This window comes from Pipra filicauda, unplaced genomic scaffold (genome assembly GCF_003945595.2).
Source record: "Pipra filicauda isolate LSUMZ 115617 unplaced genomic scaffold, ASM394559v2 scaffold60_size3304689_pilon, whole genome shotgun sequence".
NCBI lineage: Eukaryota > Metazoa > Chordata > Aves > Passeriformes > Pipridae > Pipra > Pipra filicauda.
The window spans coordinates 917,843-931,143 of NW_024104765.1; the positions used below are offsets into that span (position 1 = coordinate 917,843).

The 13,301-nt window shown below is 36.4% G+C and overlaps 1 protein-coding gene across 2 annotated transcripts in view; it reads right to left on the reverse strand.

Annotated features, from left to right (window-relative positions):
• The window catches only part of RNGTT (RNA guanylyltransferase and 5'-phosphatase), a 181,007-nt gene that overhangs the window by 84,592 nt on the left and 83,114 nt on the right, over window positions 1-13,301 (reverse strand). For both annotated transcript variants that reach the window (XM_027743632.2, XM_027743630.2), the window contains one exon: window positions 5,747-5,815. In XM_027743632.2, coding sequence (XP_027599433.1) covers window positions 5,747-5,815 — 69 coding nt within the window. The remainder of the gene's footprint in view (window positions 1-5,746; window positions 5,816-13,301) is intronic.

Below are 13,301 nucleotides of genomic sequence, written 5' to 3' on the forward strand. Positions count from 1 at the left end.
TTCTTTACAGTGCATTTCTTTACTTCAAAAGGCTTCCTAAAGAGGTGGTTAATGCCCCAAAGTTGTGAGTGTTTAAGAGGTTTTTGTACAATGCCCTTAACAGCATGCTTTAACTTTTGGTCAGCCTTGAAGTGCTCAAACAGTTGGACTAGCTGATCGTTGTAGTCTCTCCCAACTGAAACAATCTATTTCATTCTGTTGTATTCCATTGCCTCCAAATCTTATATGAATCAGCGCAGAATTAGAAAGCTAAATCCAGAAATTTATATATTTCTTAGAAGCGAAAATCTAAGTTATCATATGATTCTTCCTAAGCCTTTATATATCAGCTTTAGTATTGACACTATATCTGAGACTATCTAAAGCCATTACTTGCTATTGCAGTAGAAATATGTAACAATAATTGATGCCTCATCACTGGTAAACAAGATGTCTGAGTTTCAGAAATAAGCCAGCAACTGGCTTGGCCTATGTCTAAAAATTCACAGACCATTTGATAAAACATATACTATGGAAGAAAAGGCTTATCAATTATATAGGGTTATTTAGGAAAAACTGGCACTGCATAATGAAAAAAATAATGGAGATACTTTATTTGGTGGCATCTATTGGAGATATTTCATTCAGTGTTAACTTCAGTGACTTTGGGTGAACTTTTTACAGAGACAGAAAATAATACAGCCTATTATACAATGGGAATAGCACAAATAATTAACAGGCAATCAAGCATTTCAGATCACTACTAAGTCTGCCAAGGGAAGGGGAGGAAGATATATTAACAACTCATGCGATATTAGTCAGTTATAAAAATCTGTCCATTATTCTTTCATTTTAAAGGCTAAGCTTTATATTAGCATTCCGTATGAAAAGTTATATGTTAAATAACTCGGCAATTCTTTAAAATAACATTTATCCTAGAAGAACAGAGCTTAGTAGCTGCCCTTCATCCTTCCCTGTAAAAATCCCAAATCCACACAACTGGACTTAATTCCACATCCAAAATAAAAGCAAGAAGTACCAAACTGAGCCAATGCCAAAACATCACAGAGCTCAGGAGGCAAAAACAGAACAGAAGATAATAAATTGTGATACAAGCTTAGCACAGATGTTCAAAAACTGTCCTTAGGCCTTCCTAACTGATGGCCAGCAAGCCATCTTTTAGTTGGCTAGAGTAAGAAAATAATTCCTACATGCTTCTGGGGAAAAGCAGTAGTTTAAGCCAGAAAGAAAGCTTGTTATTAAGAAGAGATTACTAGCATAAAAATTAGACAATCTGAGATGTCTAGCAAAGGTATGATTTACAAGGCAGACAATAAAATTAATTTAACTGATGAGTGAGCATAGGTCAGAAAGCCAATTCTGCCATCAGAAGAGGCCATTTCTAAGATTTTCATTAAAAACACACAGGCTGGCAAACTGAAGTGTTCTAAAACAAATGTAAGAAGTTTGCTGTTTTGAAGTAACCTTTCAAAAAAAAGGACTGGAAGTTTCCAGTCTATACACAAGCACTCAGAATCTGTGAATAAGGCATTTGGATTTTACCTTCAAACTATTTCACTCATTGTCTGGGGCATGATCCCAGAGTGAAGCTTCCTGCTGGCCTGTTTCACTCCTAATTAGCCCTTAGCTTTGGTCTCTGCTCTGCCAACCTGGTACAGGGATCAGAAATCTGATCAGATGGAACAGAGCTCACTTAGGCATATGGGAGTTATAGTGGTAGCATCTTAAATGGATAGAAAATGATGCAGGGAAAAGAAGTGTTAGGAAGAAGTAACATAGATAAATCAAAAGGAATGTGGGAAACAGGTTGATGGATAAAGAGAATGCATGAAAAGGAATAGAGGAAAGGAAAAGAATACAAAGGGAAGAAGAGAAATAATAGTAAGAAAACATTTGGGAGTTGTTAAGAGTATGGTAGGAGGTGCATAAGAAGCACACATCACATTAAATTACCTACAAAGCATTCTTAAATCATAAACTAGGCAAAAGTCTCCATCACTTCCACTAAACATGCTCTTCTCATGACCTGTGAAAGCTTTCAGACTGAAAAGAGAGGAAGGGGGAAGGAGGCCTCAGTCATTGCCTTGCTACTGTCACTTTGAAATTATGCACTTGTATACCCGAGGCAATAACCAATATAAGGAACTTGAGTAACTGGTTAATTAGGTAGGAATAATACTGCTCAGTTAGCATGACCTTGCAAAATAAACTAACCTGCATAGACAGAGAACAATCTCCTTACTTACCATTGCTTCTACCATCACCAGTCACAGTGCAAAACAATTTCTGCTTCAGTATAAGAACCTGGCTATTCATAATATGAGTTTAGATAGAAAGACTAACAGAAGAAAATAAACCTTCTTATATCCAATTGAAAGCCTAGATGCAGAAGTAAAACTTTTTCACAAATCCCTTTTTATTAAAGCATGCCAATCTCTCAAAGCTGAACTAATACAGAGACACTTGATGCCAAATCTCTTCAAACCAAAGAGAAGAGTGAGAAAACCCAGAGCTCTTAGAGGCTAAAAGCATAATTCCTATTCACAGATCATTTGAGGTATTTTTATTACAAATCAAAACTAAACCACATTTAAAATCAACAAAATATTTTTTTCTCCATCCATGTTGATTTCCAGTACAAGTGCTGCCTTATAGCTAGTGGGGAATATATCCATATACTCAGGTCTAGATACCTTTGCATAAGAGCACAGACCAAGGGAAACATCTCTGAATAAATGGGGTAGGTGAGAAGAGGAAACGTAGAAAAGACTTTCAAACAGACTAAACTAATCAGTAAGCTCAATATTTTTTATATTAAATAGCTATGTTCTGCATTTTGCTTCAACTATTAAAAATATGGAAAGTGTGGGTATTTAAAAAAAAAATTGCCTGCAAATGGTGACATTCCACTCATCTTCCTCTGCTGTCACTTAATCATTCTTTGTGATTTTGCTCCAATTCCTGTCTACTTTTGTGTTCATCTCCTCAAAACACACATGAGACTTCAGGAGCTCTCAAAAGGCATTCTTAAATTCCCTGATCTTCTAAAATGCAGTATCATTTCTGGTTTTTTTCCCTATAAAATTCCTATCAATTATGTCAATAAAAATAGTCGTTAAGAACTGTTTGCTTCTGGATTTGCCATGGTCTCTTCTCTTGAGACAAACTGGTTTCTCAATCAACAAAAAGGGGTTGTTGTTTTCTCTGTGAAAAGTAATACATTTAACTACAACAAAAAAATTATTTCAGCTAGTATTCTCAAGGGGTCATTTAAGCACTGTTATACTGTTGCCCTTGTATTGTTGTCTATTAATTTATTCCCTCTGTACCACATAAAATAAAAAAGCAGTATCAGCTATCTCTATCAGTCTCATCCTTTTCATACTTATTTCCCAATTAACAGGTCTACAATAATATCTTTTGGTCTAAATATATTATTTATATTTTTTGAACTACAAAAGTCATCACTGAGAAAACTGCACAACGCTTCATCCAGGAAAATCAGTTAAATAACAGATGAAACAAACTCACATTCCATAAACTGAAAAATACTAAATTTTGAACATTAAATTAGACTAAACAAATATATTAAAGATGAAAAACCTTCATAAGCATCTTTCAAAAAGAAAATTAGGTTTCAGTTGGGTTATAAATTTTTCAGTATGTTAAATTAGAAAACACAAGTTCTAGAAACACAAAACATATCACATATTGATTTCCTGTAACAACAGCAAAAAGACATATTCTTCAGAAAATCCATCTCAACTAGAAAAGGCAATTTCAAATTTATCTGTAGTAACTCTGCATAGTTTAACCTCTAATATTCAGGAAAGTGCTTCTGAGAAACCTTTACACATTGCTTTAGATTTTAACAATATCATCAGGACTTCTTATGAAAGTATGAACTTCCTTTACTCTAGTAGTTTTGCTTTAAATTTTAAATAGCTATATAATAATAATTAAAAAAAAAGATATGTGGCCTCATTGCTCCATTGGTTTGTGAATAATCAGCTGGCATAGAACTTGAAATACAGAAGCTGATCTTATTTCCAGGTTGGAGTATCATCATTCCTTGGTAAGATCTACAATATAGGAAGTAGACCAAGAAAACTGTTTTAACTGGAAAACTAAATACATGTATTTTCCACAAATAACTGTAAGGATAGAAATATCTGCCAAATTTGAAATAATCAAAAATAATTCCTTATTTGATTCAGTCGACACTGGAGGGAAGGGATGCCATCCAGAAAAACCCTGACAGACCTGAGAGGTGGGCCAGTGCAAACATCCAAGTTCAACAAGGCCAAGTGCAAGATCCTGCACCTGGGTCAGGGAGAATCCCAAGCAAAGTATAAGCTGGGTGGAGAAAGACCTGGGGGTGTTGTTGGATGAAAAGTTCAACATTAGCCGGCAATGTGAGCCTGCATTCCAGAAAGCCAAACGTATCCTGGGCTGCATCACAAGAAGTACGGCCAGCAAATCAAGGGAAGTGATTCTGCCCCTCTACTCTGCTTTCAGAGACCCCACTCAGAGTGCTGTGTCTGGCTGGGGCCCAAACAAAGAAAGACGTGGACCTGTTGGAAGAAGTCCAGAGGAGGGCCACTGAGACGATCAGAGGGCTGGAACACCTCTCCTACGAAGATAAGCTTAGGGAGTTGGGGATATTCAGCCTGGAAAACAGAAGGCTCCTGGGAGACCTTATAGCAGCCTCACAGTACTTAAAGGGTCCTACAAGGAAATGGAGAGGGACTTTTGACATGGCCATGTAGTGACAGGACAAGGGGGAATGGCTTCAAACTGAAAGACAGCAGTTTTAGATTAGATATCAGGAAGAAATTTTTTACTATAAGGGTGGTGAGGTTCTGAAACAGGATGCCCAGAGAAGCTGTGGATGCCTGGAAGTGTTGAAGGTCAGGCTGAATGGGGCTCTTAGCAACATGGTCTAGCAGAAGGTGTCCCTGTGCCCTCCTGGCAGGGGATTGGAACTAGATTATCTCTATGGTACCTTCCAACCCAAACCATTCAATGACTTACAAGCTAAGAAAAAAATTCAGGATGGATGATGTTACAGTCATGATTTCTGCCAATAAACAACACACACTGCAGTGTTATCCACCGTATCAGACTCAACAGGACCAGTAATAGGATGGATGAGGACATGCTACTGACTTCCTTTAAAGCCACCTGTGCAGCTTTAGAACCATTTACCTTTTTTTTTTTCTGGTTGTCTGCAGTTCTTCTGCTGACTTCTCCCTAGCTCACTCAGATACCTTTATATTGGCAGACACGGCTCAAGAATTTATCATGCTTTAATTGCACTAAGACATTTAATTGCACTAAGACAACATAAGTCACAAATTTTAATGAAATTTTAATGTGTGAACATCCTTGAGAAAGCAAAATAATACGACAGCTCAAATCAATGATTGAAAAATTCATGGAACTCATGCAGGCATAGAAAAATCTTCCTTATTTAGCAGCACATCATAGTACATATGCTAAAAAAACATGAGCTGATTTCTGAAAACTACCACCATGGATTAATAAGAAGTCACACATACTACAAATGAGATAGCAACCAGTTGAATTTTAGTACTTTGAGGAACTGTAAAAGTCAGAAGCAACACTGCAAAGTTAATCCTGATTGAAAAAAAGATTGGTGAGTAGATGGGAGGATGAGTGGAGAGGGAGAATGAGAATTTCATCTGTGAATGAAGGGAGAAAAATCTATTTTTACACTACTTACTCCTGTAGGCTGAAATATCAGTCCATCCACTTCATGGCTAACTTCTCTGGCAAAGTTTCCTTCCAGGAGCTGTAGAACAAAAGGGAAAGAAATCTTTTTTCCACAGAGAAATATTTCATTTGTGATGACTGCACATCAAAGCAGATTACACCCTTCTACTGCAATCGTTTGCTAGTAAACTCTACCCAAACTAGCACTTGGGAAATGCCAGCGTCAACAAAGTACCAGTTCTTACAAGTTTTTACAAGGAAAACTCAACGCTAAAACGAGTTCAATTCAAGGAAAATGCCACTGTCCAAAAAGAAATACTTAGAAACCAAGATGGTTCTATACACTGAAAGATGAAGAAATATCAATTCTAACATAGGACACTGAAGTAATTTGTAGGCAAATTAAAAAATCCATTTGCCACTTTAACGCACATGTAGCACTTACTTTAGATTGACATTATCTACAGAAAAATATTTCAGGGCATCATTCATGTTTCAGGACATTCATATTTGACAGACTTCCTAACTAGGGCATAACCCAGTAACACAGCTACACAACTACAAAACAACTCTCTGAATTAATTTGAATCTTGAATATTCTGTTCTACACTTTCAAAGACTGAATTCCAGACGGAGGTGAATACATCCATCAAGATGCATTTACTAGAGAAAAAATATCTAATTAAACAAACTACTGAAACCAGCTAGTCAACAGTTATGAGAATTAATTATATACTTCCATAATAAATTATGACCTGCCTAAGGAAAAGCAAATAACCAAGAAGAATTACAGCTGATAAGTAACAGCAAAAATTAGATGAATTACAAAAATACCTCTTTATTATTTTCAATTTATAATTTACTGTAGAGACAAAGAATCTGTCCTGAAGTTGTAGCTGCTTTTAGTAATATTTGAAAAAACTTTGATGTATAAGTAACCATATGGTGATAAAACATAGCAAATACAGAACTCAGTAAATCACAGTCAATTTTAAAAGCATCATTTTGGCCTGGTCTGCTAATTTTGTACTGTTTCCTCTCTAGAGTCCAACTTAATGACCCACTGATCAAATTATGACTAAATTATTCAAACGAAGTCAGTAAAGAGCAAAAGTATGAAAGGAGTTGAGAATTAACATTTGTATCCTACTATGGGCTGTACAACTAAAAGTAATGCACTTATATGTTTTATGGATCAAAAGCCGATGCCCAAATGTTTCAAACAATAATAATCTAAAATATTTCACTAAAGCCCGTAACCACTTGCACAGAATGACTGATCATTTTGCTATTAAAAAATAGCTTTTTTCTTATGCAGTCATTAGCATATTTGTGTCTATAGCTCCAACAACAAATAAAGCTCTCACTATTCAACGTTTAGATACAACTTAATTGAAAAAAGCACACTACAAGAGTACTGTCAAGTGATAAAATACTTTAAGAATATTTGATTCTGAGTAAGAAATCACCCAATGAAACACTATTTTTCAGGAGAGAAAGCCTCTACTTGAAACTTGGAAGTTGTAGCTCAGGTTTACCTGTTGTTATTTTGAAATTTACAGTGGAAGCACACAGTGTAATGAATCTACCATCAGATGTCTTCATAAAATAACAATAAAATGATCCAAATTCTTTCATAAATTCATTGTTAGTCTTTGCTTCATCAGAGCAATGAATGCATTGGAAAAATTCTTAAACAAATGTCAAAAAGTTTTAAAAAATGTGAGTTTTTTTAATTTCTACACAAGCTAAGTTTCTATGGATCACTTGCAAGGTTCCACTTGCAAGGTTATACAGTTCCAAAACTGACTGGACAGTGAAAAATCTGTAATAAGAATATGCTTCAAACTCACAAAAACATGCAAAAACTATTTCATCAAATTCAAGTACCAAAACACCTATCTCTGAATAATATTAATTAATAACAATATTTAAAAACAAAACACAAACTTCAAATTAGCTGAGACTATACTTTTTATAAATTTCTAGCTAGCTTATTAAAAGGTCCTAACCAAAGTGGCAAAGAGAAACGAATCACCTTTGTTTCTGCTTATGAAGTTATTAAGGGAACTATAACCTGAGGACACAGTTACTTTGGTGTTGGAGCCTACACAACTGAATTATGCATTCCTTCCCAAAATAAAACTTAAGAGTATAGAAACAATTTTTTATTTTGGAGCATATGGAAAAGCATAACATTATTATTGTGCACTGTTTGGCCTGTAACTCTCTCCACTCTGGCCCACATGTAGTTTTAGAAAACTACATTAAAGCACTATTACAGCTTGATAAAGGGAGAGGAAAATATAAATTCAAAATTTACCATTTCAGAAATACATTCTGATATTCCTTTTCATTCACTACTTCACCTGAATTATAAAATGCAAGGGAATCCATCTCATCAAGCTGCCACCCAGTTTCAGACTAGAATATGTACTCAATTTGGAGGTCCACACTGTTGTCACTCAGACAGTTCTTCCAAAGTGTCAATTAGATATCAAAGACAAAAGGGTTTTAAAACCAGAGCAAGCCTCAACAGATAACTACATTTCTTTGTACTCCCAGTTATTCTATTTTCATTCTCAGTTATGCTACTTTCATTTTCATTAGGACAATTACATGTATAACACACTAGAAAGGAATTTTAACAAGAAAAGATTTGCAATTTGGGGGAGGGAAGGAAGAGATGGAAATTTTCTCTGACCTTCTTCTCATACAAATTTTCTTGAGAATTAAACTACTGGGAGGTTATATGTGAACAGTAGAATACATACAGTATAAAGTTTGGAATTCCAGGAAAATGAGCAGAAGAGGAATATTTGACATACAAGTAAGTATTCTGGACAATAAAAAATAGGGGTTTTTTTTGGTTTATGAACTTACAATGCAAATATCATGGTTCATCTTTTAAAAAATGTTGTTCAGTATTCTACATGTTAAAATTTCTAATTAACTTGAACAGAACACTCTTTTTTAATCGGTGCCATGATAAATGGCACACCTGCTTGTCTGGGATGACTGCCAGGGATCAGATAAAGTGCAATGCATCTCAATGACATTTTATAAAAGATGAGTAAGTGATGCATGTGAACCAGTTCTTCTGGCATCCAATTCCTTGTGGCCTCGTGGCATCTATTTCCACTTGTGTCCCCCTTTGTTCACTTATTGCAGTTTCCTGCTTCTCCGTGAACACTGCAATAAGCCATGTACTCGTGCTACAGTTTATTATTTAAAACTTCTTACTTTTTAACAGAACTAAAAATTACTGCTACATCTAATAACTTTCCTCGAAGCAGAAGAATGGTATAATTGCATGGACTGAGTAGAGCTGTATGACGAGTAACAGTATTTATCCTTGCTCTTAAACCACTGAGATGAGGGGCAGCAGTATGTCACCAAAGTAGTACTAATTTCCTTCCCCTTACAAAAAAAACCCCCAACTCATGGAAACGCAAGACACTGTGAGAGTTATGTAAATTCCAAAGCGTAATAATGACTCCGCAAAGTCATACTGACTTTCTACAAAATAATCTGGCTACAGGCCTTGCATGCAACAATTATCAATCTCCTGTGTCACAATGGCAAATATTGCTATCCATTTTGTCCATATTCTGATTTCAAAACTGACATTGCTTGTTAGCTTCATAAAATACTTGAGGGTACAAAAGAAATCCCTTTGAATGTTATAATACAAGACAAACATATGTCCATTTTCCATGCTTTTTCAATTTCAGAACTGCTATATGCTTCACTCACTATCAAGTCAAGCTAGAGCAACTCTGCCTGCGCCAGTCCCCATGCAGTTTTCCAGAGCCACCTTCAAATTATTGATCATCTCAACCTGTTCACTCTATGGAGAAAGCTGTGAAAGAGAACATAGTTCATTCGAAAGTACTAGTTACAAATAAACTACAAATCAAACTGTCAGCCAGGATGTAAAACACCTTCAGACATGAGTCTACTGTCATTCCTAACTTCCCAGAGCCAAAATCTTCACCACCTTAGGTTTTAGCCTGGCTTAAAGGACAGACCTCACCATGAGCTACAAAGTAATTCTCACATCCTGGCAACTGTTGAGTTTTATAAACATGAGGTCATACATCTCTGTAGACACTACAGATTCTTTAAACTTACTACACAGTCTTCAGAAAAAGATTCACGAGTTCACCTTTTTTAAAAGAAAACAATTATTGTCTCTTTCCTTGCACTCCTCTAAAAGAGATGGACTATTCTGATTTTAAAATAGGATATCACTTCTCTTTTATTTCTACATGAATTTTTTTCATCTTGTTTGACAGTTTCTGTATTTTTTATTTTTACATGACAATCTCCTCAATAGCCCTGATTCATCTCAGTATACACTTGTATCGGGGAGAGGGGGGTTACTTTATTAGGGAAGGTCCGAAAAACGAAAAACAGACACCGTTGCTAGCTCAACAAAAAACCCCAATATTTATTACAAAAGGTGGCCAAGAAAATGAACAAACCCAAGAGGGAGGAACGAGGAGAGGAATAAGCCCCCAGTGGGACCTCCCCAGTTACCCAGCTGTTGCCTATAAAGTTATCTTACCGACCTAGCATGCCTATAATTACCCACAGCAGAAGCAGCATCCTCGGAGAGCCAATAAGTCAACAAGCTGGCAAGCATCCCCGCCAGAAGGCAACGTTGTCCTTGAAGTAAAGCTAGCTCCTTCAAGAGAGCACTATCTCCTTTTTAAACAATTAATTGAGAGACCACAACCTCCCAGGTGTGGCCAGCACCGCCCCATCAGGGGTTCTCAATCCCTCCCCTTGGTTATGTAAGTGCACCCCTTCTGCGCACGCGTGGCTTTCCCTGTGCCTGCGTACTGTACCCAGGGGGGTCTTTTCCAAATGAGTCTGGGGGCGTCCTTCATCATCCTCCTCGTCAAACTCTCCTTCAAGCAACCTTGGAGGACAACTAGCCAACCACAGAGTACCAATTAAAACAGTTTATACAAGAAGCTCTCTTCAAGGACAACTTTCCCATTTATCAGTGCTTGTTTTCCCATAACTTGGCAGGGAAAGAACAAAGCTTTCACAGGTGGCAGGGCCAAACGCAGACCAAAAGTATCAGCATAAGTTCACCCTGATACAACACTCTTCCATGAGCTCTTAATTATCCAAGTTCAATATAAAAATTATTTACTTTAAAACTGGTTGCTGATGTATTTAAGACATCCCAGAAAAAGTTTTACATCCAAAGTGAGTGGTACGAAGGCTTTCAAATATACAGTGGTTTAACAACAGTCAGTAAAAAACATCTGAATTTAACGCGTCTGCTACTAAGAGAAGTATTTTAATCGTATTTCTGCTAATTCACAAGATAGAATTTATCTGTACTGTTAGACAAAGAAGTGTTTGAAGAAAGGATCTACCAATCACAAATCCAGCTGAAGATCTGTATTTCTATTGGGTAACTCCCCTGGATTTGAGTTTTTAAAAAACAAAAAAACAAACAACTAAACACAGAAAAACTAAACCCCTTTTGAACAAAACCATTTTCCTTAAAAATCAGAATTGAAATCTGGATCTCCCCTGTTATGGTAGAAGAAAAATATTTTGAAAATAACCTACAACATAAATCTTCATAAATCCTGAATTTGAATTACATCAGAAATCCTACAGAAAGATTTCTATGTTAAGGTCAGTTAAAACAATGTAAAAATAGTCTGCCTCAGATTCATCCCAACTATCACGTTTCCACTCCAAAAAATCAAAATGTATCAGGCAATGATGGAGCCATCATCCAAACTACTAACATTCTAAACTCCAGCTTTCAAACATTACATTTTGAAAAGGAGGCCTCCTGGAAAAGAATTAAGCATGCTGTCGGTGGGATATAAGCTTCTGTTCAGGCTGCTTTGCAATGCTTGAAAATATCAAAAGGAATTCAATGTCAGGTGAGGGAGGCTGGTCCTCTAAGCCATGGCTGTGGTCTCTGCTCCTTCCTTCTCACCAGAATCTATCCGGTTTCCCCTGTCCCGTAGCATCATGTCTTTTTTGGTTTGTTTTGTTTCTAAAAGCAGAGTAGGTATCAAGAACTGAACAGCTGCTTTCAGTCTCAAAACAAAAAATACCATCTGAGTGACTATGTACGCAGGGGAAAAGGTTTCACATATTACTTAAAAATAAAACTCAGAATCTCAAACTTTCCACAAATAAAAGTTGGGTAGTTCACATTTTAAGAGAAATAGAGCCCAAAACAAAGTGTTAAGAGAAGTTTTGATTTTGGTTCATTGACTGACATTACTACAAATATACGGTAAAATTTTCAAAACAGTCTTTAGTGAGTGTGGGGGATTCATGGTTTTTGGAATTAAAGGCAGCACATACCTTCTGAAAAATGGGGGGGGGGGGGGGAAACCCAACAAACATACTTCAAACTGAATCCACACAGACTTTTATCTTTTTCATACTCAGGATACCAATCACCTCACCCAGCACTGCATTACCAGTAAAACAGCTGACCTAAACAAACCTAATGTAAAGTAACAGTTTGGAGGCAGATGGGGAAGGATCAAAGACATACCTCTGGCAGTTCCACTACTTGCTTCTCTCCCTGCTCCAAACCAGACATAGCCTGGATCACCAGTTCAGACTAACTTTCAGACAGCTATGAGGATGAAACCCTCTCCTCTCCTGCATATTTAAGTTCCTCTTCAGGTGATACATTCAAGTGACAACTAATTTTTTTGGAAAATTGTGCAATCTCAAATTACTCCATGCTGTGATGGGAGAACCACAATCTTCATTAAGCTGTCCAATGAAGTACTGCATGTAATTAAAAAATTAATGCTTATTTCTCAGTAATTCTTTTCATCCTTCAACTTTTTTTCCTTGTTCCTCTATTTAGACACTGACCACAATATCTCTTAGAGGTTTTTTTAGTAAAAGGACTAAGCTTCACATTTCAAACATTTCACAAGCAGGTGTGATTCTTCAAATATTTCATTAATGTCTCATCAAAAGTAACAGATATCATTTTTTAATCAATTGAAACCATCCCATCTAGAATAGACAGAATATTCTCGAAGAGCCACAGCAGCAAGAAAAACATGCACTCTGTTTTCCTCCACGGGATTCTCCTTTCAAGGAGATCTCTGGATACAAGAGCACTTTTCAAAGTATTTCACCAGCCAATGGCTCATTACAGCTGGCTGCTCAACTCAAAAGAGGCTCCTTCTAAGTAACTGTGAAGGTCCTGAAATCACAGCCCATGGTCTCAGGAGTGTGACAACACTAAGTCATACAAGTAAAGATTTCTGCTTCAACATTAACATTTAATTCCCTCACAAAACCATGAGTAATCTCTCTCATTTATACAATTTCATGTTTTCCTCCAAATCACATATCAAAATGGTGGAGTAGATTTTTAATAATTTAACATGACTCAGTTTCCTTTGCATTAGTCTCATTTCCTAATCACAATATGATATGCTACGTTAGGTCAAAAAATGACGTAAAAACATTGTATCTTTACAGCAGGGTAAAGTCCAATTCTATAATGCATCCTCCATTATTCATTGTATTTGGCTATATTTATC